This window comes from Sapajus apella, unplaced genomic scaffold (genome assembly GCF_009761245.1).
Source record: "Sapajus apella isolate SASKATOON/1434 unplaced genomic scaffold, GSC_monkey_1.0 scaffold36, whole genome shotgun sequence".
NCBI lineage: Eukaryota > Metazoa > Chordata > Mammalia > Primates > Cebidae > Sapajus > Sapajus apella.
Window position 1 is genome coordinate 33,508,571 of NW_022436976.1, and position 18,281 is coordinate 33,526,851.

An 18,281-nucleotide genomic window follows, 5' to 3' on the forward strand; every position below is an offset into this window, starting at 1 on the left:
TGGTTATATTAAAAATACTTGTGTGAAATAAATCTGAAAGTTTTATTTACTATCTATGAGTCAGTAAAGCATCTGATTTTAATTTTTAGGAATTTATAACTTACAATTTACAATTTTAACCATTGACAACAAATTTGCATTTAAAACAAATACAAGTGGGTCAGGACCACCATCCTCCAACTGCTGCATTACTGAAATCTGTGATGGTTTCTCTTCCACAGCATAGTCTGTAAGGGGAAAAAAGAATGTAATAGATTGGTTAAAAGGACAAACCAAGAAAGAGATCAGATGGAGAAATGAGCTAATTATTCACAGAAAAGACACATGCATTTGATTTATCAATAGGTGCATACAGAGCATGGTTTGTACCTGCTGCCCCAGTATCATGTTAATAGTGCCCCCTTTTACTCTCAAAAGTGACCATTTGAGTGGTCCCAAAGTCCACTTTGGATGATAATGTCCTGTGTATAGACCTTTCCCCAGATTGGTTTGTGCCCCAGTCTACCGTTCTTCCTTTTTTTTTTTTTTTGAGATGGAGTTTTGCTCTTGCTGCCCAGGCTGGAGTGCAATGGCAAAACCTTGGCTCACCGCAAACTCCACTTCCTAAATTCAAGCGATTCTCCTGTCTCAGCCTCCCAAATAGGTGGGATTACAGGCATGTGCCACCACGCCTGGCTAATTTTGTATTTTTAGTAGAGATGGGGTTTCTCCATGTTGATCAGGCTGATCTCAAACTCCTGACCTCAGGTGATCCACCCACCTTGGCCTCCCAAAGTGCTGGGATTGCAAGTGTAAGCCACCATGCCTGGCCCTACCTTTCTATTTAGTAAAAATTTTCCAACTATTATAACAAGAATTTCACATACTAGATGTTCGAGAACAGCATTTAAAATAACTCATGATATACAAGAAAGTGATAATATACTAGTTACCTCTGGAAAAGATATCGAACAGTTGGGGTAGAAAGAGAGCCCTTCTACTGTATGACCTTTTTACTGCATGATCTTTTGTACTGTTTGAGATTTTTGACAATTAAAAACTTAAACTTTAAAAAATGAACCTACAAAATAAAAGTATCATACGCAACTGGCTTCATAAAACAATTCCTTTAAGTATAATTCAAGAGTTTAGTACATATATCACTAAAATCTCCAGTAAATCACACATAAGATTCTGAACATGACATGTTAATACTGAATGTAACTCTTCCCATTTAATCTCTGGAAGCACAGTATGTGCTTCAGCACCTCATTTTGAATGACAGTGATCCTTTGTGCTTGAAGTCAAATCATGTGTAATAATCATTGTAGAATCTAGAGATATGGGAAAGGAATTGAAAACCTAAAAGGTGAATGTTGCTTAGTTGGTCTTATACCTAACATGCATCTTTGAGGGACAGTCAGGTAGAACAAAGTAACATCATTTGCCATTTTCTAATGGAAATTTAAAAATTGATTTTTTGGCTGCAGTGGGAAATATCTACCCCATTAATAAAAGTATTTAGGCCGGGCATGGTGGCTCATGCCTGTAATCCCAGCACTTTGGGAGGCCAAGGTCGGCGGAAGGTCAGGAGTTTGAGACCAGCCTGGCCAACATGGTGAAACTCTGTCTCTACTAAAAATACAAAAATTAGCCGGGCGTGGGCAGGCCTGTTATCCCAGCTACTTAAGAAGCTGAGGCAGGAGAATTCCTTGAACCCAGGAAGTGGAGGTTGCAGCCAGCCCAGATTGTGCCACTGCACTCCAGCCAGGTCGACAGAGCAAAACTCTATCTCAAAAAAAAAAAAAAAAAAAAAAAAACTACTGGAAAGAGAAATCCTGAGTTTAATATTTTTTAAATAAAGTCATCCCACTGGAATAAAAAGCTGCAAAATTTTGGTGAAGAGGCAGTAATACAGTTTAATTAAGTAATATAGATAATTAACTGTTCTTTCTTGGTAGAAGTTTTGACAATTAGATTTAATGGATGTAACTTTTTATGAAAATAGAATCCTGCAATCTGACATTTTTTAACAACAGAATAGGCCAATTTATTTCCTTGTTAATCTAAGATTTATTAAAATAAAAATCTGAACCCTAAGCAGCAATTTTACTAACAATAGATATTTTTACAGGGTCCTGGTAAATGAGCAAAGGCATTATGCAATCAAAAGAATGCTTAATTGTATGTGAAAGTTCACTGCTAACTATCTGGGACATAGCTGCATTTGATAGTACAATATAGACAGTCAGTATTTGCTGAGAGCCTACTATGGGTCTAGCACCATGCAAGGAGCAGTAAACACAGCATGAAATAAGATAAATAATTCATAGTCTAAGTGAAAGAATAACATCTGAAAATATAATATTGAAACTGCAATGAGAAAAAGTGTTAATGCAGCCAACAGTCTATAGGAACTGCTATTAGAACAGAGATAAGGAAGCAAAACACTATGTTCTAAGCAGCCCAGGTAAGGATTCAGGGAAGAGTTAACCATTAAGCTGGATTTTAAAAGGCCGAGGAGTTCTTCGGAAGTCTACAGTAGAGAGGGGTATTCTAGGCAGAAGAAAGGAAGAAATGGAAAATATTAATTACATGCCTACTTTATGCTAGATACTTTCTTGGTATATTCTTACAGGTATAATATCTAACTTAATACCCATGATGACTCTTAAGTAGGTGTAGTTATGTAATTAAAAAAAAAAAAAGACTAGGAAACAAATTCAGAGAAGATGAATGACTTGCCAATTGGATCACACTGCTAGAATGGAATGGTACTGGCATTAAAAATCAGGTTTGTTCAATTCTGAAGTCCATTCTTTCCCATTATTCCACAGCATAAGAAAATGTACAAAACAATTAAAAGTAAATATTCAAAAAATAGCAAATAATCTGCAGTATACACGTAAGGTGCTAGGGAATGGCTGGAAATAAAGTTGATAATAAATGGCTGGAAAGACAAGCTGAGATAAGGTTGTAAGAAACATTGTCAGGCTGGGCGCGGTGGCTCACCTCTGTAATTCCAGCACTTTGTGAGGCCGAGGCTGGTGGATCACAAAGTCCAGAGTTCAAGACCAGCCTGCTCAACACAGTGAAACCTGTCTCTACTAAAAATACAAAAATTAGCCAGGCATGGTGGTGCAAAGTCCCAGCTACCTGGGAGGCTGAGGCAGGAGACTCCCTTGAACCCAAAATGTGGGGGCTGTCATGAGACAAGATCGCACCATTGTACTCCAGCATGGGCAAGAGTCTCAAAAAAAAAAAAGAAAAGAAAAAAAAGAAACAGTATAAGTAATTTACACTAAAGGTGTTGGGAATCCATTAAATATTTCTAAGTAAAGGGAACATAAGATAATATCTATGTTTAAAAACATAACTAGCAACAGTGTGGAAGATAAAATGACGAAGAGGAAGACTGAAGGCAAGGAGACCAGGTAAAAGCCTACGACAAAGTTCAGGAGAGGTTATTAATAAGCCATCTACTGAAAATGTTGTAATTGTATACAGATCCATATATGTCAGCAATAAAATTTTACCCTAATCATCAGAGAAATGCAAATCAAAACCACAATGAGATACCACTTCATATCATTCAGAGCTGCTATTATTAAAAAGTCAAAAAACAATAGATTCTGGTGAGGCTGTGGAGAAAAAGGGGACATGTATACACTGTTAATAGAAATTAAGTTAGTTTAGCCACTGCAGCAAGCAGTTTGGAGATTTCTCAAATAACTTAAAAGAGAACTACCATTCAACCCAGCAATCCCATTACTGAGTATATATCCAAAAGAAGATAAATTGTTCTATCAAAAAGACACATGTGCTTGTATGTTCACTGCAGCACTATTCACAATAACAAAGACATGCAATCAACCTAAGTGTCCATCAGTGGCAGACTGAAAAGAGACTGTCTCAAAAAAAAAAAAAAAAAAAAAAAAAATTACCCATTGGGTACTATGCTCACTACCTGGGTGACAGGATCAATCATACCCAAAACCTCAGCATCATGCAATATATCCATGTAACAGACCTGCACATGTACCCTTTGAATCTAAAATAAAAGTTAAAAACAATCAAAATAAATTTTCACATAGTATTAAGCATTATTTTGATTAGATAGTAACTTTACTTCTTACCAGGATTCCCTAAAAATATTTTTAACAGTAAAATTACCATTTAAATTCAGTGCTTTTCACGCTTACTCTATGTTCTTTCTGAATGTATATCCTACTTCAAAACAAAAAGCTAAAATAATGACTGTATCAGGGTGGGTTCATCCTAAATCACAAGCAATCCTTCAGAATATTATGTGCTTTGAAATAGTTTTTAAAAGTGCTGGTAAACTACATTTACATTATAACAATATTATAGCCATTCAAAAAACGAAAACAATATAATAATATAAAAACATAAGCATCTGCTCTAAAATAATAACAGCAACAACTGTTTTCATAGTATTGGGGTAGTTGTTTGTTTTGCTGGATAGGAGAAAGGTAAATGTTACTCAAATTCTGTCTCTCACCCTTAATTAGAAGGTAACATTTGGCAGATAGAACTATCCCTGTTTAAATATGTAGTCCACATACCTCCTTTTACACCAGTGGAGATGAGAATAGGAGGAAGGCCATCTTCAGGAATAAGGTTCATTGCACTTCCGACAGGACTTCCAACCTGAGTTATATTCCCAGAGAATAGAGAAATATCCGTCTAGGAAAAGCAAAACAAAGTGAGTACTACAGAGAATTCAAGACTTTGGCAGAACATAATTAGAAATATAAATAGGAATGTAAGTGAAAATTTGAAATTCATACATTTTGAAAGGTAGCACAAAATGTTCATTAACCCGTGGTTTAAAAAAAACAAACAAACTAGGCCTATACTACGAAAATGTTTTCAAATGTACAGATTTCTCCTTTTAGTATCACCAAATTATGGTAATGAGAGAAGAGGTCTTATAAACTGCATTAAAGCTTCCTTTACCCAGGTTTCTTTTGCCACAAAACTATTTTTTAAAAACTGTAGTGGCAACAGAAACAAAATTTCAATATTATTTGATAATTTCTTAATATTTAATATCTTGGGATCTACTTAAAGTCTAATTTATATTGCTTTTAAAAATTAACTTTGGGCCGGGCACGGTGGCTCACCCCTGTAATCCCAGTACTTTGGGAGGCCAAGGTGGGTGGATCATGAGGTCAGGAGATCAAGACCATCCTGGCTAACACAGTGAAACCCTGCCTCTGCTAAAAATACAAAAACTTAGCAAGCGCCTGTAGTCTCAGCTACTCAGGAGGCTGAGTCAGGAGAATTGCTTGAACCCAGGAAGCAGAGGATGCAGTGAGCCAAGATCTCGCCACTGCACTCCAGCCTGGTGACAGAGCAAGACTTTGTCTCAAAAAAAAAAAAAAAAAATTAACTTTGTAAATAGTGGTGATGGTTGCACAACAATATAAATGTGCTTGATGCCAATGAATGGTTCACTTAAAAATTGTTAAAATTGTAAATTGTATGTTATATATATTAATACTTTATCTTAATAAAAAGGGAAAAACAACATAAAATACAGAGATTAAAATGTCATTTCCATTTACTATGTAGTAAAATAAAAATTGAGGTTCATTTTTCTTTGCATTCATAGGCAAATCACATTAGTTACATTTAATGAAGTATACAGTTGTAAAACATGTTTGTTGGCATTAAATCCACTTAATTATTAAATAGAACGTGCTCAAATATCTATTAAAATGGTGCTTTCCTCTCTATATTATCTGTAACTTTTTTTCTTTTATTTCCCACACTACACAGATGTATATTCTCTGTAACATGAACATGAAATAGAAGCTTTTAAAGAGTTCAGAGAGGCTGGGCATGGTGACTCACACCTGCAATCCCAGCACTTTGAGAGATCAAGGCAGATGGATCACTTCAGGTCAGCTGCTCAAGATCAGCCTGGCCACCATGGTGAAACCCCATCTCTACTAATAATACAAAAGTTAGCCGAGTGTGGTGGTGCAAGCCCGTAATCTCAGCTACTTGGGAGGTTGAGGCAGGAGAATTGCTTAGACCCAGGAGGTAGAGGTTGCGGTAAGCTAAGATTGCACCACGGCACTCCAGCCTGGGCAACAACAGCAAAACTCCATCTCCAAAAAAAAAAAAAAAGTTAAAAGAAAAATATTTAAAACTTGTTTTAAATGTGTATAAGGGTATTCATACAGCCAGTTGCAGTGGCTCATGCCTATAACCTCAGCTCTTTGGGAGGCCAAGGCAGGCAGATCACTTAAGGTCAGGAGTTCAAGATCAGCCTGGCCAACATAGTGAAACCCTGTCTCTACAAAAAACATAAAAATTAGCTGGCATGAGTCTGTAACCCCAGCTACTTGGGAGGCTGAGGCAGGAGAACTGGTTGAACCTGGGAGGTGGAGGTTGCAGTAAGCTGAGATCATGCCACTGCATTCCAGCCTGGGCAACAGAGTGAGACTCAAAAAAAAAAAAAAATTCCTAACAGCTTCCTTCATAATAGTCAAAAACTAGAAAGAATTCAAGTGACCACTAACAGGAGAATATAACATAAATTATGGCATATCTACACAATGGAATACAACTCAGCAATAAGAAATGTACTTTGGATGCATACAACAATATGCATAAATCTCATAAATATTAGGTTGAGCTTAAAAAGCTAAACACAAAACATTACATACTATTGTTTCCATTTATGTGAATTCAAGAATGAGCAAAACTAATCTGGAGGGACAGAAGTGAGAACAATGGTTACCTTGAAGAAATGGGAAGGTACTGACAGAAAAAGTGCATGAGGAAACCTTATGGAGTGCTGGAGATGTTCTGTATCTTCAGCTGGATGGTGGTTAAATATTGTGTGTGTGTGTGTGTGTGTGTGTGTGTGTGTGTGTGTGTGTGTGTGTGTGTGTGTGTGTATGTAAAATATATAAAAAACCATTATATATAACATGTATACATTCATCAAATTGCTTCCTAAGGATTAGTGCTCCTTAGTTAAGCATTTTGCTACGTAAGTATTTTATACCTGAACAAACATTAAAACTATTTCTTCAGAATATGGCTGAACACGGTGGCTCACACCTGTAATCAAAGCGCTTTGGGAGGCCAAGGGAGGCAGATCACCTGAGGTCAGGAATTCAAGACCAGCCTTGTCAACATGGTGAAACACTGTCTCTATGAAAAGTACAAAATTAGCTAAGTATAATAGTGGGTACTTCTAAGGCCAGCTACTCGGGAGGCTGAGGCAGGAGAATCACTCAAGCTAGGGAGGCGGAAGCTGCAGTGAGCTGAAATAGCGCCGCTGCACTCCAGCCTGGGCAACAAGAGCAAAACTGTCTCAAAAAAAGAATAAAATAAAACAAAATAAATATGCCCATGTTTTTCCATTCTTTTGTCCCTACTTAGGACAAAGTTTTTTTTTAGGACTATATGTTTTTAGCAGGATTTCTAAAATTTTCCAGTATGGCATCATATAGGAACTTTATAAAATTTTACTGGCAAACCATTATTAACTGATTTGAAGGCCTGGTACAGAAAATAAAGTAATCTATCCTAACCTACTATTGAATGGTGCAAATACTCTCCTTTCAATATCTTAAGAAGTGGTCAGTTGGCCTCTACTTAAATACTTTCTGTAAAGAGGCATTTACTGCAGGGCTTAAAACCTAGATGATGGGTTGATGGTTGCAGCAAACCACCATTGCACATGTATACCTATGTAACAAACCTACAAGTTCTACACATGTATCCCAGAACTTAAAGTATTAAAAAAAAAAAAAAAAAAAAAAGAGCTGCACATGGTGGATCACGAGGTCAAGAGATCAAGACCATCCTGGCCAACATGTTGAAACCCTGTCTCTACTAAAAATATAAAACTTAGTTGGCTGTGGTGGTGCATGCCTGTAGTTCCACCTACTTAGGAGGCTGAGGCAGGACAATCACTTGAATCCGAGAGGCAGAGGTTGCAGTGAGCCAAGATCACGCCACTACACCCCAGCCTGGCGACAGAGCGAGACTCTGTCTCAAAAAAACAAATAAAAAAGGCATTTACTTCATTTATTGGGCACTTGTTAAGTGCCAGGCACTCTACTAGACCATAAAAATATGAAAAATATTAATATTTTCTAGTCTGCCATTGAAGAGTTTGTTTTCTCTCATTTACCACATAAATATTAGAGTGTTACACAATGTAAGAGCACAAAATAATGTGGCTTAGCTTGCTTATAATGAGCAGAAAATTGTTTCCCTATAACATTCACTCACTAGACCTTCCTCATTTTTTCAAAAATATTTACAGTTTAAGAACCCATCAAACAAACAAAAAGATAGGAAATTTAATAGAAAGAAAAAAATCATCACCCTCCTGCCTGAATCTTCTGAGTAGCTGGACTACAGGCATGCCATCATGGCTAGCTAATTTTTAAATTTTTTGTAGAGACAGAGTCTCACTATGTTGCCCAAGCTGGTCTCAAATTCCTGGGCTCAGGCAATCCTCCTACCTTGGCCTCCCTCAAAGTGCTGAAATTACAGACGTGAGCCACTGCACCCAACCTAAACTAATACTTCTTGATGTGATTCTCTAAGAAATCACCCTCACTTATATGTAGGATTATCATTACTGCCAAAAAATGTTTAATCTGAAACTAATCATGGGGAAAGAAAATCAAATACAAATTGAGAGTATCATGTAAAACATGGCCCAAATACTTCAACATTAGTGATATAAAAACTAAAAAAGAGAACTGTTCAAGATTAAAGCAAACCAAATAAATATGACAACTAAATGCAACTGTGATCCTTAATGAGATTTTGATTTTTAAAAATAAATTTTATTTTAAAAAATATTTAATATATCTGCACACACACACACACATATATAAATGAAAGCTATAAAGAACATTATTGGGACAATTGGGGAAATCTGAATATAGATTATAGATAACAGAATTATATGTTAAGTTTCCTTCTCATGTGATAATTGCATTGCGGTTAGACAAGGAAATGACTTTTCTTAGGGTGCACAAGCTGAATTATTAAGTGGTGAAGTGCAACCAATCTTTAAATAGGTCATTTAAAAAAGTGTGTGTAGTGTGAAGTGGTACAGTAAATGTGGCAAAATGGTACAGCTGATGAAGATAGGTGAAGAGTATATGGGTATTCACTGTACTATTCATGCAGCTTTTCTGTAGGTTGAATTTTTTTCCAAATAAACAGTTGTGGCCAGGCTTGTCTATAGTCCCAGCTATTTGGGGAAGAACTATTTGTGGCAGGAGGATCACCTGAGCCTGGGATGTTAAGGCTGCAGTGACCCATGTTTGCAGCACTATACTGCAGCCTGAGCAACCGAGTGAGACCTTGTGTCAAAAAAAACCAAATCAAACAAACAAAAAAACCATTTGGGGGAAAATAAAGAAAAAACTTTCTTGACAATGTCACTGTGGTGACTCAAAGAAGGATAAGACATAGTTCTGGCTGTCACACTCTGTAGCCATAGAAAAATTCAAAAAGTAGAAATATTTGAAGATAGATATTACATGGTTCAATAACTCATCAAACAGGTAATTTAGCTCTGCATGTCAAAAAATGTAATCTTAACAACATGCAATTTAACCCACAAATTATTATTATTATTTTTATTTTCTGCCACGGTAATGGCAGAAAACCCGCAAATTATATAGGATGTAAATGTCTGAAAAAAAATATTACTTATTAATATAATTAGTAACTTATCATTAATATAAATAATTAGTAACTAACAATTCTATGAAAACATCTGGAGTAAAAATTTTATCCAATCTTGGTAGGGTGTGGTGGCTCACACTTGTAATCCCAGCACTTTGGGAGGCTGAGGTAGGTGGATCACCATGTTGCCAAGGAGTTCGAGACCCAGCCTGGGCAACATGGTGAAACCCTGTCTCTATTAAAAATACAAAAATTAGCCAGGCATGGTAATCCCACCTACTTGGCACCTGTAATCCCACCTACTTGGAAGCCTGAGACAGAAGAATTGCTTGAACCCAGGAGGTAGAGATTGCAGTGAGCCAAGATCATACCACTGCTTGGGCAACGGAGTGAGATTCTGTCTCAAACAAAAAAGAAAAAAAGTATCCAATCATAATGTAAAAGGTGGACTTGGGTTGATTATGATATGTCAGTATAGGTTCAACAAGTGTAACAACTATACCACTCTGGTAGGGGATGCTGATAAGTCAGGATTTTCAACTAAGCTCCTCAGCCCCATTCATGTTGCCTGGTCTTCCTCACCATGGCACTCCTGAGAGGCTGCCACAGAACCTGGGGAACACGCTTTAAAAATCACTGTAGCAAGGGGACAGAATTCCCTACAGCCTGACTACTAGCTACAGTGGAGCACCTGAGCTCATCTGAGAACAATCTTCATTAAGAACCTTTCTCGTGAAAAACTTCTAAATAGAGAGCAAAGAAGAACAGCTGACTTTTGCCACATTTACGTTATCCATAAATGTGCACATATACACTAAGTTGTATCCAAAACCTATGGGATTCCACACAAAAGTAACTCAACATAGAAAAAGGCAACTGAGGCAGCACAATGCTGAGTAAAGTAGCTATGCAATTTTAATTGCTGTTTTGTTTTCTTACCTCTGCTGGTAGAGGACTGGTAGTTACTGGCTTGACTGGGTCATGTGACACAGCCAGGGTTCCTGCAGAGGAAGTTCCATTCATCGTCAATTTGGCTGCATCAGCAACTTCTCCATTGGGCAAGATCCCATCAGCAAACCAAACTCGTCTCTGCTCTCTGGGCTGAGCCACTTGAGGGGCCAGAAAAATAAAACAGGCATCAATGTGACATTGGAAGGTTTTCTAACATCAAAGAAGAGAGGGTCACCAATTCCAGATGTACAAAGAAATCACTACTTAGCAACTTACAATCAGAAACATCAGAAACGTTAACTGTATAAAACTGGTTATAAATGAATTTAAAATACAAATTTAAATATATTTTTTACTTCTTTAACTTATATGCAAAGATATAAAATACTTTGCTTTGAAATATTAAGAGTTCTTAAACACATCTACGATTATGTCACATACTCAGTCCTGTATCACTGACAGAGAAACTAAGGAAAGTGTTCAAGTGCCTCAGAAATAAATTAATAGCAGGGGGAAAAAAGAAATAGACATTCACATTTTCTAAAGGTATGAGGTTTCCAAAGAAATTAAACATCTGGTAAAGTGATATGGTACTTTTAAAGGGCAAAAGATGCCCTGAAGAATGTTAAAGAATAATTAATTTATAACGGAAGAGCTGGCACAGATATGTAAGAATTGGGAAGCAAACTGACCAGATCATTGCCTGAAGTGTAACTGAAGAAGAAAAAGACTGATCTGGCAGTGCAAAAGTAATTTGTATTTTAGCAAAAAGACAGGGAAAAGGCTGGAAAACTGAGCCTAATGAAATGATCCCTTTAAGTCCAGTTTTGGAAATCAATTCAAACAGCCAAAATACACAGAGACTAGGGAAGAACAACAAAAACAACAAATGAAGAGAATAAAGATTTAAGAAAGCCTAAATTCATAAAAATACAAGGAGTATAACTAAGGGATGATCTGAAAAGAGAAAAAATGGGGAAGAGTATGATAATGTCAATAGAAGTCTATGATCTTCAAAAGGGGAGGTGGGTTATTTGACAAGGGGAAGGGAATATTAATAGATGAAAAGATAAAATTAATGAAGGAAGACTGATTTTAATTATCAAGGGAAACTTGACAAGATCATTTTAAGAAAATAAATTTTACTTTTACTATTCATAATCTCCTGCACTTACAGTGTCTTTCATCTGACAATATCATAATCATAAAGATACAAACCAACGTAAGTTTAGCCTGTAATTTTCTACCTATCATATGATATAATCAGAATTAAAGTTCTAGATTTAAAGTCTATGTGCCTAACACAAAAATGTTCATATTTTTATATGGACAGATTAAAAATGAAAAGAGAAAATGGCAATGTATACTCCAAAAAGCAATACTTGAATGAGCTGGTCAGAAAGAAGAACTCTCATTTTTATCACTTACTAAACTCCTACAAAGAACATTAAGGTAGCATGAGGTAGGCTAGGAATTTACCGACTGACTTCAAATTCGGCACCTCTTTTTAAGGACAAGCAGTGTAACTACTCCATTCTTAAGTTGGAGAGGAGACTGACATATATTCTGAGGTACCTCTAAAATACCAAGCAACACAATATTATTCTCTACTTGCCCAGAAATAGTCTTGAATAGTCTTGACACATTTCTCACCTTGTTGCATTTTAATAACCACCCAAAGAGACTTATCTGCAGTGTTTTTTAAGACTTGTGCTGTAAAGTCATATCAGCACCTTTTCAGAGGAACTTCGTGAGGAAAGAGAGACAGAATAGCACATGATCCCCTACCTTCTGCTCCAGGGTGCTTTAAAACTCCCACAGGTACCATCACAGTGGGAGGTGGAGAGCTCAGAGCTCCTGAGGCCTGAGCTTGCTGCAAGGGAGGGATAGTAGAACAGTATTCAGCAGGATTGTTAGGGTTAGGGCTCTGGCTTGATGCACTCATCATGTTCTCCCAGGCTTGAGCTAAAGCAAATACAGACACAATCAATGTGAATGGATTGCAAAATATGGACATCAAGACCTCCACAATATTGGATAAATAATGCAGCTTCTCCTAATTAATACTCATAGTATGTCTCTTTTCCAGCTAGTGAAGGTATTAAAGAGATAGGTGATTTTATGTAATAAAGGAGACCATTTAGCCAAGTAAACTATTTGGTTGGAGCAAGTAAGAATAATGTGATTTAAAAAAGAAGAATTATAGGATACTTCTGAGAGACTGATTAGAGATCAGTCTGAGTTAAAGCTTAGAGCCTGGCTTCTTTATAGGAGACCAAACATTTCCTTAAGAGGGAGTGAAACAACCTCAAACTTTAAGAATTTGAAACTGGGATAGCATTTAGACATTTTTTCATTTGTTTTAATACTTAATGCATTTTATAAAGTTCTATCAAAAGCAAACTTGGGCTATAATAATAGCATAAATCTACCGTACAATTTTAAGTTTCATTTCTAAACTTTTAAGGCTCTTAGTTAAAATAAAATCTCATTAAAAATTTCTAAAGCCTAAGGCTCAGGAGAACACATCTCAATATTTTTCTGAATTCTGCTTTTATGTAATCATCACCCTGTATAAAAGTATCCATCAGTAACAACCATTTCACATCTTTGGTGTGTCTCAAAAGCACAGGACCTATTTGAACATGAAAATGTGCCAATATCATGTAAGTGTGATCAACCAATATAAAAGATCACAAATACATTAAGATTCTGTGTACCCTATAATTTTAGTAAATAGTGAAACATCACCTATTGCCTTTAAAGCAAATAGGATGAAAGGTGCATCAGAAATAAAAGATATCAAGTTTTATCTTCTAGGTTCAGGTAATACCACATGTCCAGAAACAGAAGTCACCCACTTTTTAAGCATCCTTTCAAAAATCTCATTCAACATAAAAGAATGATCCATAAGATTCTGAATACTTATTGCCTCCAAACTGCAAGACAAGGCTAGTAACAAAAGCTATGTTCCTTTGGAAGCACTGGCAGGAGAGGGAGGAAGAGAAAAGGAGAAAGGGAAAAAGGGATAGGGAACACTGAAAAGCATCAAATTAAATATTCAGAAAAAGACCAGGCTAAGCCATGCGAGAGGAAAGACGCTGGAAAAACCAGGAAAAGTGGATTACCTTAGGATCCCCTGTTAAGGGCCTCCTTGGCTTAATAAAAAGTAAGTATTCCATGTGAATCCTCTGCCATTTCCTTCATCTTTAGCTATGCCAAGTTAAAAAAAAATTAGCTATCAAGTTGGAAGATCTCATCAAATAAAAGAGCTATTAGGTACTATAATTAAGCAGCATGCTCTTCTCTGTGAATATGTGCCCGAAAATGAAAGCAGCAGAATAAAAATCATCATTTGAGCAACCAAGTGAAATAACTACTATTTAAAAAGTAACCCTTAAGAGTGGAGAGAATGATTCATATTTGATCAAAATTATAAGAATTCAGAAATGGGAGGAAACTGGGTAGATCATAGGAAATTAGAACAGATCAGATTAACTGTCATGCAATAGGTTAATAAGCCAGCAACAGGAAAACATCACTATGAGCAATGCAGACAGACAGAGCAGGAGGGGTCTCAGAGCAGATAAGTTCCAGCCTCCAGGAGGCACGCTATCCTGGCACAGGTAGCACTGGTGTGCAAGTTCAACATTTTATGTCTAGTAATTGTTCCAGCAACTGTACAAAGATGCATTCAAAGAGAAAATACCATGAACTGAACAATTTTAGTATATCTTTTTACAAGAATACTCAGGGTTTTTAACTAATATGCCCTTAAAATCATTTCCAGTCCAGCAAAAGATGAACACTGGATAAGTTTTATTTACTTTCCCCGGCCATATTATTTTATCACATAACAACTAGATTCTAAACCTTTATTCTCATAGCAAATCTAAGTAGCATTAAGGAGATAAATGAACTTTTAAAATGTAATTTTTTACTTGGTCCTAGATGCTAAAATAGTTATTTTCAACAAAATGAATGAAACAAGGTGCTGATAAGAATGCATAAGTTATTAAGTTCTTCCTTAGAAAGAGATAGCTTCTCTTAAAAGGAAAATCTCAGCCCAGTTTTAACATCTCATCATCTGGTGATCAAAAGCTCCCCATTCCCACCTCATCCTGGTTATTTTATAGGAATGCAAATAACTACCTGCACCAGATTGCCAGAGAACTTCCTTTATTCCTGGAAAACTTACCTGGCTTTAGCATTCATTCATTAAATTAGGCACAGGAATTCTGAAATGCTAAGATACTTTCAAAACATGGAAATTTGGCTAAATATTTTCAGTTAAAGTTATAACATTTGAGAAAACGAGCAACTTGTAAAGAAAGGCAAAGGGAAAAAGTCTTTTCATAGGAATTCCCTTGTTCTGTCTCAATCACTATGAAATCAACCTGTTTTAATACTTACCATTCATTAGGACTGAATGGCAGATTACACACACTCTAGCTTCCTTTCTGTCCATGTATAACAGTTTACATTTCAGGCTACAGCAGGAAGCACAGAAAACCTGTGGGGGGAAAGAACAAACAAAATTTACTTGGGATTACAGTGCAAAGAGAATGAACCAATATTGACAAATACTGATTGTCAGTGAGCCTTATTAGACTACAATATTAAAGTTTCAAAGAAAATGTAGTTCAGGAAGTTGGGTAATTCAAAAGCAGGAGTAAGATTACAAGTCTGTCAACCATAAAGAAATGGAAAACATTGGCTGAAAATAAAAATCTTAGCTAAGATCACATGGCAAATACACAGCAGGTGGGAAAAAACCACCTGAATTACCCTTAGGTAAGATTTATATGCACACCATTACCTGACGTGGGTATTGAAAGATAGTTACATCTGCTATTTCCGTTTGGAAAGGAATTACAGCAGGAGGAAATAAACAAAGATTGGAATTTCTGGGTTTTAACTTCTGTTTGTTACTATCCTTATGTGTGGAATAATAACTATGCCAGCTGATTTCACTGTTTTTGCTACGAAGGCCAAGGATCAACATATACAACTCAACATAAAAATAAGCACTGCTTTAACTACAGGAAATCATAACAGGCAATCAAAATCTGCCATGCCAATTTCCAGCATCTCATTTCCACGTTCCGGGCTTGGTTCCTGACAATCTCACTTCCTTCTCCCTTTTACACCAGGCAACAACAATTTCCTTTGTTCCTATCAAGTTTTTTGTTTTGTTTTTGTTTTTTCAGACACAATTTTACTCTGTGGCCCAGGCTGGAGTGCAGTGGTGTGATCCTGATTCACTGCAACCTCCGCCTCCTGGGTTCAAGCGATTCTTGTGCCTCAGCCTCCTGAGTACCTGGGACTTCAAGCCTAAGCCACCATGCCTGGTTAATTTTTTGTTTTGTTTTGTATTATTAGAAGAGATGGGGTTTCTCCATGTTGGCCAGGCTGGTCTCAAACTCCTGACCTCAAGTGATCCACCCACCTCTGCCTCCCAAAGTGCTGGGAATACAGGCATGAGCCACCACACCTGGCCAGATTTATTTTCTTGAGAACTCATAATTTATCACAGAGCTTTACAGTGGCAAAAATCTGTTCCCAGTAGGATAAATTATACTTCTTCAGTTTTTATGGCCAAGAAGCATCCTATACCTCACAATGTTGAACCAAGAGATGAGGGGTCATATTAAAGTCTAAGTTGGATAGATATCTCCCATCCTAATATGTAAAATTAATATCTAGTTACTATGATTGTTATCAGTTTACAGTTTTTATACAGCTTCACAGTCTTAAAACAACTCTGTGATATAGGAAGAAGAAAGAATATACGTATTATCCTTATTTTCTGTCAGAAGAAATGAGTTTAAATGGTTAAATGACTTCTTCAAGTTCATAGCAAACTATATGAATATTAGGTATTTTACATGTGTTATATTTAATCTCAAAGATTCTATGAAGACACTCACTTACAGTTAGCAGTTAGGTAAACAGATGAATTTTCCAAAACTCTCAAAAGTGATAGTATTAGTTGGTGGGGCCTATGGGATTAGTGCCCTATAAAAGAGGCCTGAGAGAGAATCCTTGCCCTTTTGCCCTGTGAAGTTAAGAGTTAGAACATAGCTGTCTATAAGGAAGCAGGCCCTCACCACATACCAAATCTACAGGTGCCTTGATCTTAGACTTCCCGGCCTCCAGAACTGTAAGAAGTAAATTTGTTCTTTATAAGCCATCCAGTCCATGGTATTTTGTTACAGCAGCCCAAATGGACTAAGACATTAAGTAGAATTACCAGGGTCATACAGCTAGTAAGTTACATGATTAATCTGTAATGACTGCAATCGCTCTGTCGTTAACTACTATGTAACACTACTTCATATTAAATTATGTATTTCATTTAAATTGCGTCCTAACTTTTCCTTCTCCCTTGCCATGACCACATGCAGTCAGTCATTAAGTCCCGTTGGTTTTCCTCTGAAATTATTCTTACAAAATCGTATCTTCTCCTATCTCTAACATTGCTGCTTCTGTTCAGGCCATTATTATCTGAGATCTAAATGATCATGATGATAAACTAACTGTTCTCCTAATCTTCAAATTTGCCTTTCCAATTCATCTTCCACACAAAGACTAAATGAAAGAACTTTCTAAAAAATAAACTAAATCTAATCATGTTAAATTTCTGAAAATCCTTCAATAACCTTTCTAATAAAGAGACAAAACCAATACCTGTAATCCATTACTCACTCATTTATTCCACAAATATATGAACTCTTCTTGTGTACTGGGAAACAAGCCACCCAATGGGGATGTGGCAGTATACAAAACAGACATGGTCCTTGCCTTCATGCAACACAATTTAGTCTAAGAGTTTCAGGTTATAACCTAAAATCAAATAATCACACAAGGCCGGGCACAGAGGAGTATGCCTATTGTCCCAGCTACTTGGGAGGCTGAGGCAGGAGGATGGCTTGAAGCCAGGAGCTTGAAGCCACAGTACACTATGACTGCACCTGTGAATAGCCATTGCACTCCTGTCTGGATAACATAGCAAGACCCTACATCTTAAAAAAAAAAAAAAAAAAGGAAAAAAAAAAACCCACACAAGTGAATATAAAATTATGTGTTTCAGAAGTGGTAAACAGTGAAACAAGATCATTTAATCTAGGCTCTAGCCTAGATTGGCAGGGTCAGGGAAGGTTTTATTTAGGAAATGGCAAGAGATCAAATCTGGATGATGGATAAGAGTTTTCTGTGCACAAAAAGGTGCCAAGAAGAGACAGTAAAAGTAGAGGAAATAGTATGTGCACAGTTTCTATTAGATGAAGAAGCATGAACCCACCAAAGAACTAAAAAAAGTTAATATGACTTGAGGCCCCAAGTGTTAGGGGATTGCATGGAATAAGCTGAGGCTACACTAAGCAAAGGCTCTGTAGGATCTGTTTTGGCCTTTTTAATAGAGAAATGGGAAAGCCCTTAAGTTGTTTTTTTTTTTTTTTTTTTTGAGATAGAGTCTTGCTCTGTCGCCTAGGCTAGAGTGCAATGGCGTGATCTCGGCTCATTGCAACCTCCACCTCCAGGGTTCAAGCAATTCTCCTGCCTCAGCCTCCCAAGTAGTTGGGATTATAGGCATGTGCCACCATGCTTGGCTAATTTTTGTATTTTTAGTAGAGATGGGGTTTCACCAT

The 18,281-nt window shown here is 36.7% G+C and overlaps 1 protein-coding gene across 2 annotated transcripts in view; it reads right to left on the reverse strand.

Moving 5' to 3' along the window:
* ZFYVE9 (zinc finger FYVE-type containing 9) overlaps nt 1-18,281 on the reverse strand; it is a 132,662-nt gene that overhangs the window by 73,256 nt on the left and 41,125 nt on the right. The window contains exons 4-8 of one of the 2 annotated variants that reach the window (XM_032297014.1): nt 15,046-15,145; nt 12,421-12,597; nt 10,621-10,790; nt 4,566-4,686; nt 105-227 (exon numbers count right to left, since the gene is read on the reverse strand). In XM_032297014.1, the coding sequence (XP_032152905.1) occupies nt 105-227; nt 4,566-4,686; nt 10,621-10,790; nt 12,421-12,597; nt 15,046-15,145 (691 nt within the window). The remainder of the gene's footprint in view (nt 1-104; nt 228-4,565; nt 4,687-10,620; nt 10,791-12,420; nt 12,598-15,045; nt 15,146-18,281) is intronic. The other variant, XM_032297015.1, reaches the window with a different exon arrangement.